We start from the raw sequence: 27,953 nt of genomic DNA, 5'->3' as shown, positions 1-27,953 counted from the left end.
GCCTCTCCTGGGCTAGCAGCCAGAAACACTGTCAGTGTAGGTTCCTGAGAGATCACAAGCAGAGGATACCGCAGTGCTGCTTTAGAAAGATCTAACAGCAGCAGAGGGCTTCATTTCCAGCAGCAGGAAGACTGCATCACTGCCAGAGGAGGACAGGCCTACCGTACATGAGAACAGACAAATGGACATACGGGGGGACACAAGCTACAGCAGCAGTGGTCATGCAACCGTGACTGTAACAGTTGGAGAACTGTCTCTGCATGAAAACAGCTGCTTTAAGAGCTGCGGTCCTCGTATCCCGTCCTGCGGACAGTAAAAGACCTATAAGACCTCCCCTCCGAAATAGTTCCAGAACCTGGCAGTAGCGCCTACAGACAGACACAGCTACGCACTGGGAGAACAGTAGGACAGGGGGGACTCTTCCTTTCAGAGGTCTGCACTGGTGCCTTTTCATGGGAACCTAGGTGAACGACGGTCCGGTCTATCCGATTGAAAACCTCAAAGGTCTCTTCAAGTTGGATATTTCCTAGCCTTACCTAGGACTGAAGTGGTGATCTACCCTGGGTTGGGTTGTGAGGACTGTGTGTGTGTGTGTGGGTGTATTTATTAGAGAGAGAGGAAGAGTGTGCGTGTCAGGATGGACAGCGTCAACAGTGTGAGTGTGATTGTGTTTGTTGTGCTGTGGAGCTCATCACACTCAGCCCTGAGTGTCCAGCCCAGGATAAGGCTCTCCCACAAAGGTAGGCATCAGACACTGGGGGGTGTTGTTGTTGTGGTTGTCTTAGATAGGCATCGTATAGGCATCAGACACTGGGGGGTGTTGTTGTTGTGGTTGTCTTCTATAGGCATCGTATAGGCATCAGACACTGGGGAGTGTTGTTGTTGTGGTTGTCTTATATAGGCATCGTATAGGCATCAGACACTGGGGAGTGTTGTTATTGTGGTTGTCTTAGTGTTAGCATTACTGACACATCCATACAGTCATCAAACACTGACAGCAAATCAGGTGGCTCGGACAGGATATGGAATATGTTTCAGGCACCTCCACACATCACATACATTTTCCTGTAGTGTTAAAAAAAAAAAAAAAAAAAGGCATGAATTCCCTGTTGCCAGTACTGTATGTAAATAGGAAAAAAGTACCTGCTGGAATTAGTTATTGCTTTGCTATATTGTGTTTGCTTACACATTGTGTACACCTAGAACTTGCTGTGCGCAGTTGAGACAATGAGTCAGTGAGTAAAAAGATGTCTCCATGTGAGGGAAAAGATATAGTGAAGTGTTTTCTCCCTGAACATCCTGGGTTAATGTGAAAGCCTGTAGTTGTTATTTTGTTGTTGGCTAGAGTGAAAACACGGCTAATGCTGAGCTATATCTACAGAGCCTAGTCACAAGGTTTAGAGTGGTGAAGCACTTGTTTCTTCTTCTGGCTTTATCCTCCATAATGTTTGGATTTGGAATCAAAATTACTATGAGGTGAAAGTATGTATTCTCTGCTTTAATTTGTGAGTATTTGATTGCATAGTGGTTTATCAACATAGAGGCAAACCCCTTTTTGTATACTTTTTCAAGGAACCAAACATTTAGGGACAGATGTCCAAATTAAGAATTTATGTTTAGTATTTTGGGAGCATAGCCTTTGCATGAAATAACTGCATGAAGTCTGCAACCCACTGAGGCACTAAATGTTGGGTATCTATTCTGGTGATACTCTGCAGGACCTGCATTGAAGATCAGGTGTTGTTTGTTTATGGTTTTTACGTGTCATCTTCAGAAAATAAAAAGCATATTCAATTTGAATTAATTCCAGAGATTATTTATGACCAGTCAGGAACATCACAGTTTTTGGTCTTGAAAACACGACAGTTGTTATGGCAGTCTGTTTGGGTTTAATGTCTTGCTGTATAATGAAAGGCCTTGACAAATTTGCTTGTTCTATGCAGTTTATGTACACTACAAATCAAATCATCAAGGAAGACAAGTGCGTAGGTTCCCATTGTAGCTATACATTCCTAAGATTAAACTCCCTCGGCACCAATTAGGTGGTATGCTATGGATCTTGGGCAGTTTGCTTGTTTTTCCTTTTCACTTTCCACTGTTCATCTTTGTCTCATCTTTCCCCAAACTCTGCAGGCTCTTTCTGGTACTTTTTAGCAAATTGAAGCCTGACCACGCTGTTTCTGAGGCTCTGTAGTTCTGAGGATGGTAGTGGATGACAAAAACCTCAGGGAGAGTGTTCCTGATATATCAGACATTTTCTTGTTTGCTTTTCATTATGGTAAAACATTTTTATTCATCCACTGGAGAAGTCTTTCCTGGTCTTCCAGGACAATTTTCAGCCTCATGATGGCTTCATTGACACCTCTTTGGTCTTCTTATTGACAGACACCAATAGCAGACTCCAAAGGCAAACACCAAGCCTAGAGTCAAGATTAGACTTTGATAGCTGTTATGCCTGTGACGGAACATTCAAAACCAGCCAGAAATACATGTGTAGACAATGGTTCCAATTATTTGAAACAATGTAAAAACTAATACTGTATGTACACTAATACCCTTGAAAAAATGCTGAAAAGCTATAATTACCACAAAAAAAACATGTTCGCAGCAAACCTATACTTAGCCTGAGTATAGTTTTTCACATTGAAACTAGCCAGTAGAGGTGTCATAATACAAGTAATTCACCTGGATAAAGTTACAGCTCAACATTCAGCTGCTTACAAAAGACTTAAACAAGGGTTTATCTTCAGGAACAAGCCATGTTTTTCATTTCAATCTAGAAAAGGCCATGTTGTAGCCATTTACCACTGTTAGAAAATATTGTTATTCTGCATGAATGTCAGGGTCTTGCAGAGACAAGACTCAAGTTTTGCAAAAATTACTAAACTTCTTACACATCAGTATAACTTACGTCAGTTAACAGGATGGCCAACATTAACTAACAGGCAACAATATCCTGGGCACTGTATGTATGTTATCTATAATATTATCTTATAATGAAGGGCGTCTTCATTCACATTAGAGTCATGAACATTACAGTCTTAGTTCTCCAAACCGTATTTTATGTAATGACCCCTGTAACAAGAATGGAGAATGGAAAGAGTGTCTTTAGCTATACTGCCTATTCATCTTGGAGCATGTTGCAAAAGCTCCTGAACTTAGATCATTCTTCTTATTGTTGATTTTAAATGACACTTTGGAGAGCTGCTAAACACAAATTAGGCGTGTTTATAAACCTGCTCTTTTAAAGTTTCCTATGCACTTGCACCATTCCGGCCCTCGATGTTTTGTTTCTTGCTTGCGTTTCTAGTGGTTAACTGTGTTATGCCTTGTACTTGGCCAGGACTAAATTGAAAAGGAGATTGAAATATCAGTCTGGCCTCTGCATAAATAAAGGATTGATACATTTAAATAAAATAAAGGTTTGTTTTCCTCAGTGGTTGGTATTTCATAATGCATCTTTCTAATGGTGTATTGCTAGGTGAAGACCTTATGACATTGTGTGTGTGTGTGTTGTCCCATGTGTTTATTTACAGTTTACAGTGTATGTATATGTTAGGGGTATAATATCTGTAACTTTGTAGATAACAGTCTCTACTAAACACAAAACTCTCTTCGCACAGTGTCTTTGATCTCCAGTAACTGTTACAGATCATTCCACATAAAAAAATAGTTGGCCATGGTTGAGACTATGTGTGGAATTTTCTTGCTCAATAAATCCAATGTGTGTAAGGAGCAGAGCAGTGAGTTAGTACTGGGAGGGGAACTGTTCTGCCTCATCCACATGGCACCCTGCTCTGAGGGCTCCCTATGACTCACTGGGGCTTGTCTACAACACGCATATTCTCCCCCTCCCATCAGCGGGCTGTTAGATAAAATCTCACAGGGAACGACCGTGGATATAGAGGAAGAGCGAGCAAAAGTAGAAAGAAAAGAGGTGGGGATAGGAGAGTTGTACCATATTAAGACCAAGCCTGAAAACTGCCAATTTGACCATGGCCTGAATGACAGTATATATATGCAGTCCATTCCAAACTGATAAATTTACAGACCTAAGGATTGTTACTTTCATGGATTGACTGAGGTTTAGTTAAAATGGAGAAGTAATCCGGCAGTGGCCTTTTTTTACGCTCTACACGCAGTGACTTCTGGGTCCTGGCACAGAATGCTCACTGGGGCTGAAACAATTACAAGGTTTTACAGAGAAAATGTGCCTAGCTTGTTGACAATCCTGGGAGGATAAACTATAAAATCAACTCTAATCTTGTTAGCTATATGAACCAGCAGGAGTCATTGTTCCTAAAGCTTGCTTCCAAAAAGCATAAAAAAGGACTTTAAAAGTATTTTAGCACGCCAACAAATGTTAGCCAACACTACACAACTGTCAATATTATAGTTGAGTCATCCCTGCACTTTCACAACAACTTTATAACTTAGTTCACATAAAAGCCTAACAAACTAGAAAAGTTAAACACAAAACTCTGTAATAACATGCTTTATTCACATTAACATACCTATTTTTTTTTATTCAATAAGTCAGTTCTTTGTTAGCCACTGGTAGTATAAAGTTCACAAAACTAAGCAAAGAAGGCTCTAAATATAAGGTCAAAAGTGTCTGCCTTGGCAAAAATCTATCTGTGTTCCATATTCTTGTATAGCTGGCTAGCTAAGTTCATAGTTAAAAACACCAGGCAGTATAATAACACATGCTATTATTATGCTAATGAATGTTAGCCAACACTACAATACCTAAACACTGGGCTAGGTCCCTGAATAGACAGAGGCATACGCACCTCTCAGAATTCCAGAGTACTGCAATACCTGAATAATTGTGCACATAACGCAAACATTGATTAAACACTGAATAAACATTTCTATGTGAAAAAGGCGGCTACATAAATGAATACCACTTTGTCACAGGAAGAATACTGTATCAATCTCACAATTCCTAAAGGGATTGTTGAAAGGTGAAGAAATACTTGAAGAAAAAATGGGAGAGAACGTAAAGAAAGTGTAGGGTTTGTTTGGTTAATGGAACATGTTAGTTAGTCTGTTACTGTACATTGACAAAGCCCCTAGCTATGCTAATGTTCCCTCATAAATGTTGCATTGATTTCAGTAATAACACTGGACTTTCATATTTCACCAGAGTCATAACTAGCCTGGGGGAGAGGACTGACTAATGAGAGAGAGGGGGAGACAGTGGGAGAGGGGGGAGGCAGAGGGAGAAAGAGAAGCAAACAGATGGAGGAAGAAAAAAAATCTGCTTTAAGAGAGGTGTCTCTGTGACTGACATTCAATGAGTAGAGAGTGGGCACTGGAACAGGCCTAGGGCAACCACCGTCTCTCTCAAAGTTCACTTGATGTTACATGTGTCTGTAGTATTTCTGTCCCTGTCTCTACCCCCTGCCACTCCATCACTCTCTAACTCTTCCCCGGGTCTCCCTCCTGTGTGTAGCATGTTCTGTCTAGTACAGCCGGTTGCAGAAGGCTGCTTGTGGATCCTATCATTATGAGAAGAAAAACATCTACACTTTAATATGTCTCATGGCCTCTGCCAGCTTGCATTCACACCTCCCACTCATTCACTCCGTCTGTCACTCACACACACACACACACACAGAGCAAATAGCTTGAATGCTTCAGCGTGTGCAGGCCTTGCATGTAGTAAAGTCTCTGCTATTAGCCCTGAGGACCTGAACTAAATCAATATTATCACAACATCTGCTTGGAGAATAAGATGGAGAGGAGTAATTCAATCTATCTGGATGGGCTTCACTGGATTCTGAGAAGTTTGGTTAAAATCATGGACGTAGTCATCAGACACGTCTGACCCAGTTCCCGTCTGGCAGTCAGGTGATTCTGAGCTGGATGTATGAATAGATTCCGTATTCTACATAAGATCTTCCAAGGTTAATTGTATGACATCTTTCTGATATTCCACCTGGGCTTCATATTATCATATTATCTCTTTCTTTGTCTATGTCCTCTCATTCCTCCCGTACCTAATCTCTCCCTATGCCTGTCTGTTCTCTGAACATTTCACCACACACTATTTTCTAACACTGGTGATCTGTTCCACTGAATATTAACCACATTTACTCCCATTCCTATAAGTTACTGTTTCTTTGTACAGAGATACAATCCAAGATTGTCCTCAGTCTCTGGAGCAGAACCGACCTTAAGTAATACATGCTGCTCCTCCAAAGACTTTAAACACATTTCATGAGGGCTTAATACATCCTCATTAGGCAGTGCTTTCAGCCAATCCAAATCCTTAATCCTGGCGCTCTGTCGGGCAAACTGGTATGATTGCCTAAAGATGGCTGGCAGAGGGGTAGCCATAGAATTGCATTACAGTGATTAGAACAGCAAATAGTGATATTCTGACAACAAATTCTATACCATCAGCATAGTGAACTCCTCCTGATTAAAAAGACAGTGTTATATAATGCTGTAACCTTTTCTAAAAGGAGGCTGTTAACTGTTGTTATGTGTCCGAGTCATGTTCGGGTCGACGCAGCTGGCCAAAGGAAGATGTGAGGTGGAGGAGAGAGGGAGGGAGCCTAAACATGATTTATCGCTCTTCTCGTATCTCCATCTATCTTAGTCCTCACGCTTGGCTGGAAGTTGGAGCTTAAGGGATTCCAACAGAGACAGTTTAAACAGAGCCTCAATCCAATCATTAACTAAATTAACACCAGACACTGTCGGACGTTGGAATAAGTCAGTATTGTTAGATGCCGACATTTGTTATAACCAGTAACCGTGACCAAAGCTGTCATATCAATGTGAATCGAGCACGTAAGATGTCCTTTGAACAATGGTCATTTGCTCTACTGCGTTGGCATGTTCTCAGTCCTGTGTCAATACACATAAATACCCACATGTACTGAGGACATTCACCAAAATTATAACAAGTTCAACAATCTAATAAAACTGAGCAAAACGTTTTTTTAGCTGGAGCTGAATGCAAGGGGTACATCCTGCTTCTGTTCATGAACATTATTCTAACCCAGTAACAGCCAATCCATCTGAGATGTATAAACACTGTCTGCTCCAATTCCTCGAAGTCTACGACAGAGAGATGGATGGGCGAAAAGCAAAGAAATCTTTTCTTGAAGTGTGTCTGATTTGAATAAACATACTTTTGTGGATGACCATGGCACTGACTGAACACTTAAAACCGACTTAAGCTCCCAAATTGATATTTATACAAAAAACAGAATCATTTTGTAGCACTGGTAAATATTATTTCTTACACTTGATTTTCCATGCATGATGAATCAAGTTTTTAAGGTGATGATGTCAGACTGTTTGAACAGAGCTCATGTTCACTTGGATAAATAAACTCCTGTCGCTGCCCCATGGCCGAAGAACATTTCCTCTCAGGGAAACTCTGTTAGCTTCTAAAAGCTGTTGTGGGCCATACTTCACCGCTCCCTTACTTAATAAACCACATATACCTTCCACAGTAACTACAACAACCACAAACAGCATTCAGTGAAGACAGCTGGTGTCCTGTCCCCTATGGTAGATAGCAGTCTGAGATGATTTACAGTATGCTGTGATCCAACTTTGACACTGCTCCTCCATCCCTGAGCTGCTTAGCGTAAGAGTTTTAGAGAGGTTCACCATTTAAAACCTGAAACATTTGCATTCAGATTATTTCTGATCATCTGTCATGTCGTTAGTTGTTAGTTGTTGGGGCGCGGATGTGCAGTGGATGTGCAGTTCAGGTAGTAATTATCAGAGTAATAAACACTTCCTTCACAGAACAGAACAGAAGTGAGTGGTTGGGGTCTTTTTAAGAATTCAAAATGGATTTTGATTTGTTAAAAAATATCAAGTTGTGTTTGTCAGCTGAAAGCAACCATTTTAGCCCTTACCACAAAATTCTTAATTACAAGCCCTTTTCCAACAACAACCAGACTTAGGAATGAGTTGGGGAATACCAGTGTTGCAAAAAGCCCTGTGTTTGTTAGCTGAAGTGCTGTGTTTTTCAGTGAGGGGGATTTTCTCAATAAAATATAATGTGTGAAACGAGGAGACACATTATGCCTCCTTCATCTACTCTATAATTACAGACTGGTTCAGCTCTGAAAAAAATGCTTTTATACTCGCAATATAGGCATTTTTAAAGTACCAAAAAAGTGGGATCAGCTGAATCATCATTGGGCAATTCCCGCTTGGTCTTTTCCCTATTTTGTCGTCATAACATCAAATCAGAATGGATTTAATTTGATGTCAAAGTGAAAAATAAAATCTTCCAATTGTTCTAAATTAATTAATGAGATCCCCACTGCATGATCTGGATGGTGTCCTCAAGAGTACTAGGCTTGCGCCAAACATAACCCTTAGCGTTGATGCGAAACAATATTTTTTCACAATTTTAAAGCAATTTACGGTTATTAGTTTTCACTTTGACATTATGCACTTTTTGTGTTGGCAAAAACTTCTAATTAAATCAATTTAGATATTATGTTGTAACACAATAAAATGTGAAAAAATACACAGGGATGAATACTTTTGAGTTCCACAATCTCTTTGTTTCAACCTTTCTCAGCATCTCTCTTTCCCTCTCACAACTATGTTGAGTGTGTGTGTGTGTTCTCTAGTTCATTAACATACAGTAATGTCCAGAGAGTGGACAAACTTGAGAGACTTCTATTTCTGCTCTAACCATTTCAATTTATAAACAATCTGCGAGATAGTGGCAGATGTACAGATACTGAGGGTGACAGAGTTGTGGTGATAGATCCAGGGTTTTGGGGTATTGAGTGTTACAGGGTTATGAGGTGATGGATCCAGGGTTTTGGGTATTGAGTGTTACAGGGTTATGAGGTGATGGATCCAGGGTTTTGGGGTATTGAGGGTTACAGGGTTATGAGGTGATGGATCCAGGGTTTTGGGGTATTGAGGGTTACAGGGTTATGAGGTGATAGATCCAGGGTTTTGGGGTATTGAGTGTTACAGGGTTATGAGGTGATGGATCCAGGGTTTTGGGTATTGAGGGTTACAGGGTTATGAGGTGATGGATCCAGGGTTTGGGTATTGAAAGTATTGAGGCTGAGAGTGATGAAGTGAGGAACGTCTACTAACGTCTACTACGTCCTCAGACTGACACCCTGGAGCAGATGGGCTTATAACCATACCAGGCTTTACTCAAAGTCCATAATAGACAGATTCTCTGATGTGACATTGGCCTTGTGACACGGGGCTTTGGGCTACACAAAGGATTTACACCCATAAAACAATTGACTATGTATTCACATCAAACTGCAGAACATTTCAGGGTGACCTCATTGTTTGTTGTTGTTGTCCTTTATAAGCACAATGTCAGGCCGCTTGGTCCTCCTGCTCCCCAGACGATACATACACTCATCCCCCGACCAACTCTTTTCCTTGCTCAGCTGTTGTGAAACCTCCTCTCCTGTCTTTGTTCATTTTACCGCCTCTTCTTTATAATATTTATCTTTACACTAACCGCGCTTGTTCCAAACCTCTCCTCCCCACTCCTCTCTCCCCTCCGCTCCTCCGCTCCTCTGTCTGGTGTGGTGTCCCATTCCATGTGGCTCTCATTTGACTGTGACATCATTCCCCTGGGCACGTTGGTCCGGGAATACAAGGCCCGAGCTGATAATGGCCTGACCCCCAACCCCACATGCATGCAGCGCACACCCCATTTCCCCAGGGGATTGCAGAGTCTCGTGCCCCCCTGAATCAATACAACAAACATGCGTCTTTCACTCTCTTCCTTTATAACACAGCCCAATTGGATCTCTCTGAGTCCTCGATCCAGCTGTGTGTACACAAATACCACTGCCTGTCGTCAGCAAACATGGAGGGAATTAACCTGTGGTTATTACTGGCGAGACATTCTAACCAATTGGATGTCTTTAATGTGCAGAGGTCGCCGTGTTATGGACTCCTCTGTGTGTGCATTTGTATTATCTACACATTAGTGTTTCCCTCAGCTTGCCATAGTTGAGTAAAGTAATGGAAACCTTGTTTTCTCCCAGTCTGACACAATCTGCTCTCTGCAGTAAAAACACAGTTGCAACATTTCCATGGAGGGATTTAAGTAGTTGATTATTATTTTATTTATCTAAATCTCTCAGCACTTCACAAGCGGGCGATGAAAGGATAACTCTAGAGGGAGTCGCCTCTTTGTTCTGTCTCCCTCTGTTCTCCATTTGAAGTGGGCGTCCCGCAGACCAGTGCACCTCTCGCTCTACTTTGTTTCAGTGAAACACACACTCTCACGTTCAACTCCTTAACTAGTGAGAATGACAGGGTGGGGAGAACACAAAAACACACACTAACCAGCTGCAGAAGATAACAGGGAGAGAAGTGGAAACCCCCCCCTGGTGTGTACATAGAGACAGAACAAAAGGAAGTGGTTTGGATAATTATACACAGTTTGACTTGTATAGCTTTACGTATCACTGAGCGTACGGATCTCAGCATGCTGTTATTAATCATTTTCAGGCACTGCTTCACTGTCCACTTATAATTTTCATCACTATCGTCAAAATGAAAGGCCCAAGTTGGTCCGTGTCATCAGTGTGTGTGCAGTTCTGCCTGGCAACACTTCACCTGTTGGTCCTTGTTAGTCGTACTAAGCCTGACAGATTCCATAGAGGGCAGGCCAACTTTTGGAGGGGGGTGGGGCCTCAGGTATGTTGACGTACCCACTGTGCCTGTGTGAGTGGGTGTCTGTGTGTGTGTTTCTGTGACTGCTTGAACTCACGCATATGCGTTTGAGAGCTGTAACCGCCTGGATTAGATAATTACAGGAAGCTTGCCTGAACGCTGGCATAACACCACTGTCACATTCCCTCTGTCTCTACCATAGAGATCTCATACCACACACACAGAGACACACACGCGCACAGATCAATGATGCTAATAAAACGGACTAATCTTAACTCTAATAGCACCCAGAGATCGGATCCATTTTAAAACAAACCTTCACACTGTGTCTGCCACTCAGATCTTTAATGCAAGAAAAACAAACAGGCAGGATCTACCAGGGCAAAATAAACAGAAACCTAAATATCTCCATTACCATAGCGACAGTCTGTCTCTCTACCATACAGATGTAATGCTACCAAAAACATAGTTTACACTAAAATAACAAATCATAGTCCCCATTTCGAAACACTGGCATATAGAATGCTGTAGCTGTTTGAAGTAACTTAAACTTTGACATAAAACTCCAGAGACATTCGGTTGGAGAAGACAGGTAGGTGATGGGGATGACGGTAGCCAGGAGTATTCTCCTGTGTGAGAGAGAAAATGACAGCCCCAATGGGAATGGAAGGACTACAAATAAAGTCTCATTTGATATAAACCACCTGGGTTTTGGATTGCTTTGACTGACGCTGTGAGGCCTTAGGGGGTTTCCTAACCCACATCCTCCTCAAGGACATCCAGTCCTGTCCTCTACAGACCAAGGCACACAGCCCACGGGAGCTTTCCTCTCTGGGCCTGCACCTCCTGGCCCGGTCCTTCACCTCTAGATCTGACAGGCAGGTATGGGGCAGTCCTGCCAGGTTTGATTAGAGGAAGAAATTATGTAAATGTGAATGTGTGTTTTTCTGCCTCAGCCTCTTAATTAATCTCAGGGTCTAGTGGCATACTGCTTCCTGTCAGACGAGGACATTTAAATTGACAGATTAAGTCAGAGTAGTGACGTACTCCTATAGACACTGATTTCACTGCGGTTTTTAACTTTTTTCCTATTGTATACCATTAGGATTTACACAATGTAAGTATATCTTAGACCGGAGCCTATAGGGTAACCACTACTCAAGGTCAGATAAAACAACAAATCAGTTTCCTGTCTGATGAAGAGACTTCCTCCCCCTGAGACAGTTGACAGGCTGGGCTGTAAGGATCAAATATCCCATTCAGCAATCACAACATCTTTCCCAGACATTACATCCGACTTTTCCTAACATCCGGGAGAACTGCGGAAATGTTCTTCCTCACATCACTTTATCTACAGCAGACTGTAAGGCAAAATGTATTTTCAAGTTCATAACATACGATACAACACAACACAAAACATGCTCAAGGTTGAATTAGCATTATTACCATGGGTTCTGCCTGATTCCAAATGTTTTGGAAGATTAACTCAATATAGTATTCAGGTTGTGATCATATCAGAGGTTAGACTTGCCCTTCTAGATGAATTACAGGGATGTAGGTTTCCCAAGAAGCATTTCTCTCGCTGGCAAATATTGTTGAGCCCATTTGCTCTGTGAAATAAAGTGTTTAAAGGTATGCCTAGCTTTGTCAACTGGGCCTACAGTATAATACGGTTACACTTCTAATGACGGTATCATGAATTCATAGCTACGTTTCCTGATGCCAAAGCATGTGCTATGTGAGCCGTACCTTCATCACGTACTGTACCTGTCACTTTGGCTTTGACTTCGTTTTACAGTGTTTCATTTCAGTGGTTTCTTCTGTCTCCAAACACTTGGTGGGTCAAAAGGGTTGGAACTAACACAGTGGACCGTAATGAGCCATTTGAGACAACTTTTAGGAATTCATAACACACATTATTCAGCATTAAAACACACTCATGCACATCCATACACACACACACGCACACACACAAACACGCAGGTGGGCAAAGCACTTAAGTTTGTGCTATTTGTTATGGGGATGCAAAACAGCCAGTGAAAATATTGCCATTTATCACAGGCACTCTCCTTCTAAGGAATGTTTGGTTAAAGTGCCTGAAGGGATGTTATTACACAGTGCAGAATTTAGATAGAAAGTGGTGCCATTTTTCACATCTCGTAGGCATTATGGCTATATCCTACAGTGCGTGACTTTAAGAGCTCTTTCTGTGGCTGGATAGATGTGTAAAGGTTGTCTCTTTCTCTCTACAGAGCTACGGGAGTTGAACAGGACGTGGGTGTTCCAGGGATCAGGTCTGTCCCTGCCGCCCCAAACCATGCTGCTGGATGAGGCCCATGAGAGGCTGTATGTAGGGACTAGAAACACCCTGTACTCCCTCAGCCTGGATAGAGTTAACCACCAACACAGAGAGGTATGCCTGTCTGTCAACATGCCTGTCGGTGGGTCTGTGTGTGTGTGTGTGTGTGTGTGTGTGTGCCTCCGTTGTGTGTGTGTTTGTCTGCATGTGTGTTTGTGTGTGCATGTGTGTTTGTGTGTGCATGTGTGTTTGTGTGAGTTTGTGTGTGTGTGTGTGTGTGTGTTTGTGGAGGAGATGTTAACTTGCTCTTTCAAGGAGGATAGCCAGGTACAGAAAGGAGTAAGAATCTGCCGTACTCCCAGTCTCAAATCCCGAACTCCCTTCTTTGCCTCTTGCTGGGTGGAATTGCCTTGGTCGTCATATTAATAACACCTCTTTAGCCCTCCACACCAGAAGGGAGTACAATAATTAGGCAATAGTGTGAGTGGACTGGCTGTCAAGTCAGACTTGTTCCCTAAGGCGGTTAAAGTAATAGTGTAATGATGAGGTGTTATGAACTTTAATTTGGTTTAAGTGATGACACACAGTACAGGGCAGGATAACAGACTGTGCAACACATGGGTAATAGAGATGTTTAAGAGGGAAATCATCTGATTATGACAGTCAACCTTCTGCGTCATTGTCACATGCTGATGGAAATTATTATAATTGTAAAAAGATGTCCTCTTAAAAAAATCTATCTGTATTACTTAAGTTATACTCTATTTAATTAGGACTGAGAAGATTTTGGTGCCTTAGTTTTTTTCATACAAACCTGGTGCTGTGCCATAACTACACTTTATTATAAAGCAATAGGCTCTGTGCACCAGCGTAGTGACGAACTTCCGCTTTTGTCTAGAAGTCGGTATTGCAGTTTCCGGTTCACTTACTAATACTCATCCGCATTAGTAAACACCTAAACTCACAACAAGATGAGTGGTTCTGTTGTGCGGAAAAAAAAGAAATATAATGTACATGACTCATTTAAGTTTCAAGGTACAAATGGGGCATCATTTTAATCAGGAGAATGTCCTCTTTTTAATAAAATATGGCTTGCGCTATTCAATGACTTCAAACTCTAGACTAGAAATAGTCAAAAGGCGATTTTTTATGTACTTCCATGTAACGCAGGTTTAAGCGCAATTGATACCATATAGGACCATATGTTTACTTCCTATGCCAGTTGTTATTTTTCAGTTTCGTTGTGAAATGAGGTTACAGTAGTAAAATAAAAGAGGAGACCTGTTTTGGTGCTTTTTTGAGGCTATGGAATTTTAAGCTTCATTCAGGTTAGAAGAGGCTGAACGAAGGTTCGTTTCAATTCAGTTGCTATGGGGTCGCGCTAGCGTTCCAGCTCAGCCAGCGTTCATTTGCCGTTTTTGAGGCTAGGGTGAATTTTTATGCGTTCTATTGTCCTGCCTAATACTACACTAAAAAGGAACACGTCGCTAACTAGTTTAGCCGATAGCCGGCCGGCACACCACAGTAAACTACTTACCCTCATAGTTGTGCAGATAACTCGATACGTAGAGTTTGAATCCCTTGTTCCGCTTGCTTGTTGGAGCAGGGGACCAGGCATCAACAATTTGATGGACATCACTAATGCTTATTTTAGGCAGGTCTTGGAGACATTTACTAAAAACTTAAATTTTGGGCGACGCGGGTGATCGCCTTAAGGAAACCGGAAACTGATATGCCGACATCTGGCTAAAGCGGAAGTTCGTCCATATGCTTGTGCACAGAGCCTATTAGAAAGGACTGCCAGGTTCACCGGATCAGACACTGAACATGGCCTGGTTATGGAGACCTCTCCTTCATCACTCAAACGGACATGAAGCCGTGCACCATCAAGTAGAAGTGCACTGTGCATGTATGAGTGTGTGCCTGCAGGTGTGATAGTTCTAATGTTCTCTCACTAGATCGTCTGGGCCAGCTCCGAGGCCCAGGTAGAAGACTGTCTGATGAAGGGAAGAGAGAAGGTAACACACAGCCTTCCAGACACATCTGCTTACTCTTTTTCACGCCGAGGCCTAAGCATCCACAATAAAGACACAAATACCACAGTGCCATTTGCACACAGACATATACTGTCTGTGATTCTGGGACTGTCCATCACTCCAGGTGACCTCCTTAACCTCTCTCCCTACAGTCGGAGTGTGCCAACTACATCAAAGTGTTGCAGCAGTATAACGGCACTCACCTGTTGGCCTGTGGCACGGGAGCTTTCAACCCTCTGTGTGCCACCGTCAGGATAGGGCACACAGCGCAGGTGAGCTGGGCGGAGAGGGTCGGTAGGTGTCCTGGCTTTACTCGCAGGGAGAGGGTGAGAGAACGAGAGACTGACACCTGGTCTCAATTCATGAGATTTAGCGAGCTCATTGGCATGATATGTTAACAAAAGAAGAAATGGGTTGCGTTGTAACATCTGTCATAAAACAACATTAGATGGTCTAATAGATCATGGGTGTTGCCGAGGAGTTCATATGAGATGACCTTTTCAGGGATCTGGCAGGAGAACTAAAGGCACAAAGGTTCGGAAAGTTCACGTAAACAGTTAGGAGTATAAGGTTAGGGAAGGCTTTTAAGAAGAGTGAAGAAGAGCAAGGGGGGGGGGGGTATGGGGGGGGGGGTTAGGGAGAAGTAGTTTGTGTGCCCTCTATGAGAGAGCGAGTGTGTTTTTGTTTGGGCTGGGTGTTTGGTGTATATCACGCATTGACTGTTTGATAGGACCAGTGACATCAGCACCAGCAGTAAAAATAAACCCTCGTTCAAGATGTCACAATAAAGGACCGAACATGAGTCAGGGCACTTAGAAAGAAAACGTAGGAAAAGAACAAGAACACTGGAAAAGTTTCATCCCTGGGATACGTGTGTGTGTGTGTGTGTGTGTATGTGTACGGATGTGTGTATGGGTGTGTTCTCACTTCTACCTATTGGTCCCCAGGCCTGGCAGTTTGAGTTGGAGGAGCAGAGTGTACAGAGTGGCAGAGGACGATGTCCCTACAACCACAACAGCCCAGTTACCTCCACCCTTCACAGTAAGAACGCCACACAAACTACCACACACTACCATCACTCCCTTCAGGGAACATTTGCCCTTCATGTGTACTTCATGAGGATATCTTCTTTCAATTCAATTCCCATTAATCATAACTCTTTTAGAGATTCATTCTATGTTATAACAGCTGTGGTTGAGTATAATGTACAGTTGTGACGCACGGTTCAGCTGGTTGTTCATTCACATCTGAAACCGCTAATAACTCTTCCACAGACGCCCATCTGCATGTGCAGAAGTTCAAATCTTAAACCAGCTTCTAACAATAATGGGTAAATAAAGAAAATGCCCTTTTATAGTCTCATTCCCTTAGCGTTGACTGTTGAGCCATTTAATGGAAAAGAGGAGGAGCAAATAGTTTCACTCCTGACAAGCAGACCAGACTCTGCCACAGTATTTGTGTCATCAAAATGAACTATTTACTTCTTATATTGAGGTGTATGTTATTAACAGAAGTAGCCTACTAAGCAACCAATGCTAGTTTAGAATGAAGGCAGGAGGCCAGATAGACTTCTGCCCTGGGAGTGATACTGGACAGAACTGTTTGTCTGTTTTGAGAAATGAGCGGGTGAGCAACTCAAATCCAATCATGGCAAAAGGTTGAACTGATACCTCAACATTTTCTATACAGTCAGCAGATCTTGCCAATAGAAATGGTTAGAGCAAATGATTCTTTCCCATTTATGGCGCTGGCAGCTGAACATTTCAAGATAATTACAAATAAAATTGTCCAATCTATTCAATCAACCTGCCAGCCACCTAGCAACAAAATAGTTACTGTCCGTAAACCTGCCCCTTCTGTCAGTAGACTGTTCAGATCAGAGGAAGTTTAGCTTTTGGCTCAATGCTGCCATCGTGTGGACGCTGTAGAGTATATACATCATTTTCAGGTCCAGATTCTGACCTTCACAAAACATAACAAATCTAACATGATTAGACATTAATGTTCTTCATTTCATGTTAAATGTGTTGTGTAACTGCTTTTGGGAAACATCTGGATGAAAATGCCTGTGTCTTAGGAGGAGAGCTGTATGTTGGCCTATATTCAGACTACTGGGAGAATGACGCTGCTCTGTGCCGAATCAACAACCACAGCTACACACGTACTGAGAGGGACGACAGACAACAGCTCAACGGTTAGTGGCTGGGTGTACACATCTAATTCTTACTTTGTTTGTTGCCCTTTTATACAGGCTGCTAGCTGCTTAGATTTGTGTCCATGAATCCTTTACTTAGCACTGGCTAAGTGTTACTTTTACAATCGTATCTATAGGAGGCCAGATTTCTTATTTTACGTTGTATACAGAATACATCAAAGCTATACCACATAAGGTACATTTTGAATTGCATGCATTACATGTTTTTCTCCAACACAGATAGTTTCTATTAACATTAATATGCTCAACCTGAAGGAATTTATGTCAAATTCTAATTTGAGTAATTGTTGGGGATTATGTTGAATTGGGAACTATGTAAGATTCTAATTCAACTGATTTTACTTTAATGTAATATTATTTACAGGGTAATTGAAGTTATTAAATTGGAGATTATTTTGTGGAACAGATGCCACAAAGTTACAAATGTGTATTAAACCAAACATGACAATAACATTTTAGACAGAATACATCTTATTAATCAGTAGCACAACCACAACACTGATATTAATGTAATTATAAAAACAATGAAATCTGGTTAAAGATAGTTTCCAAACTGCTAGTTTCACAATAGCCATATAATAATTAATAATGTTCTTTTACAAATATACTGTGGCTCTATGAAGTATTCACCGCCCTTGGGACTTTTCCACATTTCATTGATTTACAACACTTAGGAATTTTAGGAATTTTAGGAATTTCAGGTTGGCCATGGTCGTCGTTGCTCTACCCTCTGGCCTTGATGCCCCGAAAATCATTGTGTGCCCTACAGCCTCCATGGCCTTTGTGCCCCCGCTACTGTCACAATCTCACGGTCAGCAGTTTGTTCGTAAGTTTGTTTGTAGTTCGCAACTGAGAACAACCACAAGAAACGGACCACATGCATGTAATCAAACTAGCCAGTTATCGATAAATGACGGACTTAATTAGTGCTCATCTGAATCAAAGCGTTTGGAACATGCGTTCATGAGCAACCGAGGTGGGAAAGTTGCGATCTCCGAGTGGGACAATACACCTGAATGCTTTTTTAGAGCTCCGAGAAGTAACGTTAGGTTTGACATCACTAGACATGGCAACGTTTGTGGTGAAAGATGAAAAAACTAAATGTACTTGCTCTGCGCACAAATAAGTCACTATATGTGTTTATTTAGGTCATACTCATTGGCGCAGGTGTTTGTGATGTAAAAGGATACTTTGTGGTTTACTTTTGGGTAACAGAGGTTATGTTATCCTTCTAGCTAGCCTTCTTTGAGGAGAAGTAGATATAAGGATTAAAACATGATTAAGTATCTTTTTAATGTGGAAAAAACATCAGTTATATTAAGTTATTATTGAAAGTATGATATTAAAAAAGTGAATCATGTTTGGTTTTATGTCATGCATGTTTTTTTCTTTTCAGTGGCCTTTGTGCCCTGGCATGTGGCCTTGGTGCCCTAAAAATATTATTGACACCAGATGTCAAATGGCCTTGCCCCTAAAAATGATGAAATTCCAAGTCTGGAGAACCGACTTCATCATAAAAAACAGCATGGATGTATGCTACTTGTGTAATCCTAACACACACATTTCCATGAATGATGGATTTCAGTTATTGTATGGGAAATATATATTCCCTCTGAAACAGAGCAGGAATAAAAGCCCTTAGTCTTTTGACTTCAAAGGTGAACATGATGTCAATTTAAGGCTGGGTCTACATTCATGAAAATCAATGTCTGGTGGGACAAGATAGGAGACAAAGATGTGTGGCAAGGCTATGTACATTACTTCATTATATAAGCTAATGAATAGCAGAGTGCTTCAAAGAATTATCATGTCTCAGATTTGTGTACAATACAAATTACTTCCACATGAAACTTCTTATGATGTGGTTTGGCCTTGTTAAAGAGAGATAAATAAAATGCAGAATGATCATCATTCAGATCTAAAGACTGTTGTTATCATGTCTGCTAAAGAGATGTTCTCAATACAAAATAAAAGTTATCCACCAAATCTGGGCAGCCATGGGACGGTTTCACACATTAGTTAATCAAAAACAAAATGAAGCAAACCTAAATCTATAAGATTACCTTATTCCTCTGCTGAACATAATGAAAGAACATTTTCTTTCCCACTACATCAAATTTAGTCAAGGGAGTAGTCTGAATTGAACCTCTATGACATGTGTAATTTGCTCTTAAAAGTGAAAACTTTGTCACTTTTTTACATTCCCAAATGGACAGAAAGGATAACTAGACATGCACATTGAGTTATTATTGTTCTTAGGGCCTATTCTCATGTTATAAGGTCACAACGGTGAAGGTTCATCTATCCCCTGAAACTGTTACGTTTTCTCCAGAGCCTAAGTTCATTGGGTCAATGGTGATTCCTGATAACGACGACAGGGACGATGACAAAGTCTACTTCTTTTTCACGGAGAGAGAGGTGGATGCAGAGGGGGCTAACAAGGCTGTCTATACCCGGGTGGGACGGGTCTGTGCGGTGAGAACATTTTCTTTGGTCTACCCTTCATGCTGGCATATCCTTACCCAATGTCCATGCCTCAGTCCTGATCGTACCTGTTCCCTCCCATCTCCTCACACTCATTATCCCCTCCCTTCAGAATGACCAGGGAGGTCAGCGAATGTTAGTGAATCGTTGGAGCTCCTTCCTGAAGACCCGTCTCATCTGCTCTGTGGCTGGACCCAATGGCATTGCCACGCACTTCGACGATCTGGGTAAATTTTTTTGGGACTGATCGGTTTCTGGGGTTACAATAAAGGATCCCTTCGATGTATGGAATGCTAAGGCTAGCTCTCTTATGTGCGTTTCTCTTCAGTGGATGTGTTTCTGCTGAAGAACAAGGATAAGAAGAATCCAGAGATATTTGGCCTCTTCAGAACAACGAGGTCAGCAGAGGGATTTACATGCACACATTATTTTCTGAACCTACCCTGCTCTATGATATTGATGGATCCTCTCTATCTTAGTTCTGTGTTCCAGGGTTATGCAGTGTGTATGTACTACATGGATGATGTAAGGGCTGTGTTTAATGGCCAGTTTGCCCACCGGGAGAGGCCAGAGCACCACTGGAGCCCCTATGAAGGATGGGTCCCCTTCCCACGACCTGGATCTGTGAGTCACAACATCCACTGACTTATCAATAAGCCATATGGTACTTGATTTGAGCAAATAAGTAAGGATCCATGCAGGACAATGTTCGTGTAACTTAAGTTTAAGGGTTTGTCTGTCTTGAAGGTAATTTGTCTTAAGGTTTGTCTGTCTTAAGGGTTGTCTATCTTAAGGTTTGTCTGTCTTGAGGGTTGTCTGTCTTAAGGGTTGTCTGTCTTATGGGTTGTCTGTCTTAAGGTTTGTCTGTCTTAAGGGTTGTCTCTCTTGAGGGTTGTCTGTCTTGAGGGTTGTCTGTCTTAAGGGTTGTCTGTCTTAAGGTTTGTCTGTCTTGAGTGTTGTCTGTCTTAAGTGTTGTCTGTCTTAAGGTTTGTCTGTCTCAAGGGTTGTCTGTATTAAGGTTTGTCTGTCTTGAGTGTTGTCTGTCTTGAGGGTTGTCTGTCTTAAGGTTTGTCTGTCTCAAGGGTTGTCTGTCTTGAGGGTTGTCTGTCTTAAGGGTTTTCTGTCTTAAGGTTTGTCTGTCTTAAGTGTTGTCTGTCTTAAGGGTTGTCTGTCTCAAGGGTTGTTTGTCTTAAGGTCTGTCTGTCTTGAGGTTTGTCATGTTGTTCTCAACGAATTACGCAATGTACAGTAGAGATTTTGATCTTTAAAATATTTCATTCATCGAGATCCGATATGTGATTTAAGCATTTCCAGAATTTTTTTGAAAAGTGTATTTGCTAGATTTACATCCATAACAAGCTGCAATAACTACTTCGGTAAGATTTGGGTATAATGAAACTACAAAATTTTGTAGAGTGAAAGGACCAAAACAGAAATACATTGTAGCTGTTGGTAACGGTGCCCATCAAGAATGTATGTAAATTAAGCGAAAGGGTAGGTTTTGTGATTGGACAATAAACATTCTATGGTTTTGTTCTTGACCCCATTTCACACTGGTTATTTTATCACCATGTTTCTGGGGCTAGCCCTGAAAAGTCGGTGCTAACCCTGCTCCAGAGCAGGGACAGCTAGTCCTAAGCTAAGGGTGGTGCTACCCCACATCAGAATATGGAAGTGTGAACACTTGCTTAGCCCCGGGGTTAGGAGGCTCTTAGCCCTAGGCTACGGTGCAATGTGAACACACCTATTAAGTGACAGTAACTTTCTATGGGAATTGTCTTACAAGCCCATATAATCTTTAGATTTTAGCACGTTGTGGCTCCAAATAATGGCATTTGGGACGTTTGATCATGTTAACAGACACATGTCCTGTGCATCCTGTCTATGATGTTTATTTGTTACAAAACAAATACAAAGGACAACCAGCTATAACCATACCACACTAAAGGCAATGTTCCCTTCATGACATGGCTATTTTCCTCCCCTCACCAGTGTGCCAGTAAGGTGAATGGTGGTGAGTTCTCCGGTTCCAAGGATTTCCCCGATGAGGTTCTGCGTTTTGTGCGTTCCCACCCTGCGATGTTCAGCCCGGTCCTCCCTGTCTACCGGAGACCTGTCCTACTGCAGACAGAGCCAGGGGGAAGGAGACTTACACAAATGGCTGTGGACCGGGTCCAGGCCCAGGATGGACACTACCACGTATTGTACATTGGAACAGGTCAGCCTTAATATCCTGTAATAGCATTGCGATTATTCAGGGCTGCATCTCTGGGGTTAAATTAACCGCAGATATTTTTTCTCCCGTAGACGACTCTGTTGTGTTGAAAGTTATAACCATATACAATACAGACACAGACACCATAGAAGAAGTGCTGCTGGAGGAACTGCAGGTGTTTAAGGTACAGTATTGTCACTCAGTGCCACCATATGGCCAATCATGGCCATTGCACACTACTGGCAATACATTTTTCAAGTTCAAACTGGATTTATTTACATTTTTTTGTAGGTCCCTGTGCCAATAAATGAGATCATAATATCAGCTAAACGGGTATGAAAACAATGTCTTTTCTTAAAATGTTTAGTTAGTAAAATTGTCATTTAATTTGCCTTGAAGCATGGATGCAATATAAAACTACAGTACATTGCAGTATTTGTAACTAGCCACGAGATGACAGTGGTGACATCTGAATATGGGATTTTTTTTAATCTTGACCTACTACATTTTGTTCATATGTTAATGGCTGTCTCTGTATTGTTTCCATAGCAACAGCTGTATGTGGGTTCTGAGGTGGGTGTGGCTCAGATAAAGCTCCACCAGTGTAACCTTTACGGGTTTGATTGTGCGGACTGTTGTCTAGCAAGGGACCCTTACTGTGCCTGGGATGGACTTACCTGCTCACCATACTATCCTGCTGGAGTTTACACCAAAAGGTAAGACTCAAACACACACCTCATAGACACACACATAGAGATGCTGAGGCATCACAGCACTCATTAGCACCTCATCCAGCTCCTCTATCCTTCCCTATCCATCTCACTCTTCTATACCCCCCATTCCTGTCCATATCTCACTCCTATATCCTCTCTCACCCTTGTCCATGTCTCACTCCTATATCCTCTCTCATCCATGTCCATATCTCACTCCTATATGCTCTCTCACCCCTGTTCATGTCTCACTCCTATATCCTCTCTCATCCATATCCACATATCACTCCCATATGCTCTCTCACCCCTGTCCATGTCTCACTCTTGTATCCTCTTTCATCCATGTCCATTTCTCACTCTTATATCCTCTCTCATCCTTGTGCATGTCTCATTCCTATATGCTGTCTCATTCCTGTCAATATTTCACTTCTCTCTTTCTCTTAGCAGACGATTCAGACGGCAGGATGTTCGCCATGGCAATGCTGTGCAGCTGTGCAATGGGCTGCAGATTGATGGTCAGTCGGAGTGTGTCTGTGGCTGGCCCTGTTATTTATCTCCTATGAGGTGGTGTGTCAGAAAGTATGGGTCCATAAATGCATGGACCTGTGGATGATAGAATGTAATTACACTTTGGCCTGGCTTGGGTGAAAGAAAGGTTACTTCTGTTTGCGTGTGTGTGTGTGTGTGTGTGTGTGTGAAATCACACAAATGCGTGTGAGTTGATGGGGGAGTCTCAGTCAAGCTCAAAGGCAGACAGTATGTGCCTCCAGATTGCAGGCCTGTTTAAAAACAAAGGTTAGGTCCTACCCTTTCTGTCATGGGCAGCTTCATGTTCCTATGAGGGTCTAAATATCTACAATAATTTAACTGTAATGTCACTTGTGGATTGAAATAAAGGATTTAAAATGTGTGGGTAAAAGGTGCATGCAAGAGTAAGTTTAATTACCCAATGCTGTCCTGTTCTTCTTACATTTAATGTCTCCTCTAATGTGTGTGTGTGTGTGTGTGTGTGTGTGTGTAGGGGTGCAGTTCCAGGGTGTAGAGGAGCGCCAGGTGTACGGGGTGGAAGGTAACAGTACTCTACTGGAGTGTACGCCTCGCTCTCTACAGGCCAGAGTACTGTGGTACATACAGAGAGGTCCGGACAAAGAGGAGGTGACAGACACACACACACACACACACACACACAGCAGTCTGCTTCCTTCTTATCTCTCCTTACCAGGTCTCTCCACTCTCCCTCCCGTCTCCCTCCCCCAGGTCAGAGGTGATGATCGTGTTGTTATGACAACCCACGGGCTGCTATTCCTGCACATACAGAGTGCGGACGCCGGCATGTACGTTTGTCAGACGGTGGAACACGGCTACATCCACACCCTACTGCAGGTCACTCTACACGTGCTGGGAGGACAGAAGGTTGTGACCCTGCTACACAGGACATGGGAAGAGGGGGGCGAAGGAAAGACGAGGGCAGCCCACCATCAGCGGTCCAGGGATATCTCTCCAGCATCCGACACTGTCTTCAACTCTGAGCCCAGGTCCAAGATACCAGGAGCCGTACCACGGCCTTCCCTGGTCCCTGCCCCAGACCTTAAGTCCATGCTGCCTCCCCCAGCCGCAGGCCCCAAATCTAGGCCGTCTGGCCGGGTCCGAGGCCTTCAGTCCGGGCTTCCAGGCCCAGTCTCCCAGCTGTGGTACAAGGAGTTCCTCCAGCTGTTGGGCTATGGGGATGCTCAACGGGTGGAGGAGTACTGTGAGAAAGTCTGGTGCTCAGAAAAAAGACGCAGGAAAACCAAATGTAGATACACGCAACCACCGGGAGGAGGAGAGAGGATGGGAGGAGGGAGGGGAGAGAGGATGGGAGGTGGGAGGGGAGAGCCACACAGAGCCCCAAGGCACACCTTGGACACATGAGAGGAGTGAAGCCAGAGACTATACAACACACACACACCCGAACACTGGGAGGTAGAATACCACCAACGAACCTAAAACATGACACTGTCTCCTTTCAGACTTTAACATATCATTGTCTTCTACCTTCTAATATTAACATTAACATGCGTGTTTTTTCCCCCTTGTTTCTGGCGGGAACTGTGCTACTAGTATGTACACACAGTGGCCAGTTTATTAGGTACACCATCTAGTATCAGGTTGGACACCAACAGAACAGCCAGCGATTGGTATGGCAACCGCAAATCTCAATGGTCCAGATGTGGTAATGGGTTTCCCCTGTGCCGGCTTATTGCATTTAGCTGACAGGAGTAAAACCAGATGTGGTGATTTGTTTCCATGTCCTATCCGTGACAAGGAATTACAACACATTAAGACAATCATTGTTGTACTGTGCTGTTATTGGCGTGTTTGTGGCCCTCGTGTTAGCATTCGCACACTTTTGCCGTTCTCATTTGACTTCAATCATCTACAAGCTGTTTTGTGATTTTAGGACTACTGTGTATTTTTTGTTTGTTTCTGTTTGTTTCTTGTAAAGGATAAACCTCAGTTGAGCAATCCTAGTCCAGGAAGACACTAGAAAGTCTGGCACTAATGTTCCTACCATGTTCAAAGTCACGTACATTTTGACAATTCTAATATTTAATTCAACAGTGACAGAACAGTACCTAAAGATGCCTTGGTAAACCTAATAAACTGGCTACTGAGAGTCTGCTAAGTGTCCCTTGGTACTCGACATAGTGAAGGCGTGTACAAAATATTCCCTGTTTGAAAGGACCATAGAACCGTCAATAACATTTATGTTTTTGTGGTGGATTTTCAAAACTCTAACAGCAGAACCATTGAGACATTCAATGGAGCCTGTCACACATTCAAAACATTATGCATACATTTTATCTATTGACATACTTTAGCACACAACAGAAGTGGGATGGTTTCTCAATCTTTCCTTGCAGTCGCTGTCAAATAAAGCATTAAAATGGCCTACAATATGTAGAACATGTACATAACAATAATAACAATTGTTATTGTAGTAGTACATTATGGTACTATATAAATGCATTTAATACTTTGTATACATTTAGACAAACCAGTTTAAAATCCAAAGGATTACCAAATGTTTAAGTGATTTCTCAGAACAGACAGATTAAGTAATAGAATACTGTATTTTAAAAAGAGAGAAGAAAGACTAATCTCTCCTGGCCATTAATGAAATGTGAAAATGTAAGCGTAAAAAAGAAAATAAGGTCATTTGGTATTAACATGTATTTCAATGTGAAGCATGTACTTCTTAATGAAACATTGGTTAAGCAGGTGAAAAGGAACTATGGTATTTTGTGTTGAGGCTACCAAGTCAATTGGAAATATTTCAAACTGATGTTTTTCGGTGATCTGTTCTGAGTTCCGTCCCGAAATGTGTGGAACAGGCACCAAAGCGATAAAGACATGTTTGGAATAATGTAGTGCTTTTGTAGATACCACACTTGACAAAGTTAAGGGGCTAGATAAATTCTTGGCCTGCTCACGTGGAAATCCACTAGTTAGGAAAATGTACAATGTTCATGCACATCAACAGGCATTTATTATTTTGAAAGTGTAAATAATTGTTCCAGGTTTCTGCTTTGAGTTTAGTAGTTATTTCATTCATTCAACTGGAGATGTCACTATGTTATGGTTTTACTGCATACTGGAACATGATGAAGCCACACCTCACCTCTCCATACTTCATCACATTGTTTAGTTGGACACTTGACAAATCGTTAAGGTCTGATATTAGAAATATAGGTTAGTTCAGATTATTTAAATTATTACATACATTTTGTGTGTGGATCTGAGAATAATAAATGCCACTGTCCAAAACAAATTGTTCTTACAAGGTACTGTTGCTGATGAAGCATGTATTACATTTTAAACGGAAAAGGTGAATCCCTAAATACTTTATATTAATCATTAGATATAAAATTATATCCACACTGTAGCTCAACAAAGGCATTTTCTTTACAATGCATGACCACCATAAATGTGAAGTTTATTCAACTAGCCTGTATAAAGAGCTTATTGATTTGTATTCCTATCAGCTCCTGCATGGCTGTCTATTTCTCTCAGTCTATCTTCCTCTTTCTGTCTCTGCTTTCAGTAGTGACGCTACAGATTGAGTTCATAATGACCGTAACAGAAGCCAATCTATGTCACCACATTCTCCCTCTGAAATGAGGAAGAACGCCACAGTACTCATCCAAGCATGTCATTGGCTAGACCAAGGAGACTGCCTCATGAATATTCAGACTTATCTGAGCAAATGAAAGGTTTTAAAGTCTGAAAAGAATCGGACAATATGCATCAAGGCATTTTTGTTAAGCTTGGGTTCTTCATGTTTTCGTTTCAGTAGTTCTTATTTTTATGGGGTTTTTATCGTTTGTCACATTTCTCCACAGTCTGGTAAATGTTGTATTGAAAACATTATTCAAGATGAGTGAATCCTGAATATTATCTAATAGTTTTAGCCTAAAGATGTGTAGTTTGTATGTGTGTGTCTTTCCTATTACTAGTACTTACGTATTTAAATTCCATAAATAAACCTCACATTAAGTGTACTTCCACCAATGTCCCCTACAGTGTTAAGCTATCAGTTATGTGGACACACACACACCCACAGAGCAAGAGCAATCAGAGAATGGAGATCCCACCACCAATCTGTCCTACTGGATGCCATAGCAACGGGCTATAAACCCCTAGCCGCCTCAAAACTGCGACCCCTCTCTGTCTGTCACTGTGTGTTACTGCTGCACAGCCTTTTATCACACCTGGAATGGTGTTGTATATTGTGGTGCAGGAATAAAACATTCAGTCGCAGCATTTACCCTAAAGAGATTGGCACCTATAACATCCCAGCTCAGCCAATAGTCCACCTGGCTCCTCCCATTTAGACCCTCTTCCTCCATTTTTTTCACCTTCTGGCACCACCCAGTTTCATCCTCTTCTCCTGTACTCTTTTCCCTCTGGCTCCTCCCCTTTCCACCCTTTTCCTCCACCTTCTTTACCTTCTAGCTCCTCCCAACTCTGTCCTCTTCCTCCTTATTCTTTTCCTTCTGGTTCTCCCATTTCTACCCTTTTCTTCCACCATCTTCACCCCCTGGCTCTTCCCAGCTCTGTCTTCTTCCTCCATCTTCTTTACTCGCTTGATCTGCACCCGTCTCTCTCTCTCTCTCTCTCTATCCTCAATGTCTTTTCCATCAATGCACCAGTACATTTATTACATATGAAATGGTGTCTATGTTCGCATGTGTGTGTGTGAGGATTTGGAAAGATTTATTATGAGAGCGATTACCCCACCCACAAATAGAGCTCTTTTCTGGCCTCTAAAGTGTAATGATCTACAGCATCACAGTAA

At 42.0% G+C, this 27,953-nt stretch overlaps 1 protein-coding gene across 3 annotated transcripts; it reads left to right on the top strand.

The window, feature by feature from the left end:
- sema3e (sema domain, immunoglobulin domain (Ig), short basic domain, secreted, (semaphorin) 3E) lies at positions 1-27,261 on the top strand. 3 transcript variants are annotated; one of them, XM_029115140.2, is made up of 17 exons: positions 1-740; positions 12,909-13,069; positions 14,914-14,973; positions 15,144-15,263; positions 15,939-16,032; positions 17,069-17,185; positions 19,539-19,681; positions 19,803-19,917; positions 20,019-20,088; positions 20,170-20,314; positions 21,683-21,908; positions 21,998-22,089; positions 22,197-22,238; positions 22,455-22,621; positions 23,060-23,130; positions 23,637-23,753; positions 23,873-23,963. In XM_029115140.2, the coding sequence occupies exons 1-17, from the start codon at positions 638-640 to the stop codon at positions 23,881-23,883; spliced, it is 1,854 nt and encodes a 617-aa protein (XP_028970973.1). In that variant the 5' UTR covers positions 1-637; the 3' UTR covers positions 23,884-23,963. The 3 variants fall into 3 exon arrangements, with proteins under 3 accessions (XP_028970973.1, XP_010882133.1, XP_019896017.1); XM_010883831.3 differs by having other exon boundaries at positions 3-740; positions 23,063-23,130; positions 23,637-23,770; positions 23,873-27,261; XM_020040458.2 differs by having other exon boundaries at positions 3-740; positions 23,637-23,770; positions 23,873-27,261.
- The last annotated feature ends 692 nt before the right edge of the window (positions 27,262-27,953 follow it).

The sequence above is a fragment of the Esox lucius genome, chromosome 19 (assembly GCF_011004845.1).
Source record: "Esox lucius isolate fEsoLuc1 chromosome 19, fEsoLuc1.pri, whole genome shotgun sequence".
Lineage (NCBI taxonomy): Eukaryota > Metazoa > Chordata > Actinopteri > Esociformes > Esocidae > Esox > Esox lucius.
The sequence above is the reverse complement of the archived record's forward strand: the minus strand, read 5'-3'. Positions and strand labels throughout refer to the sequence as shown.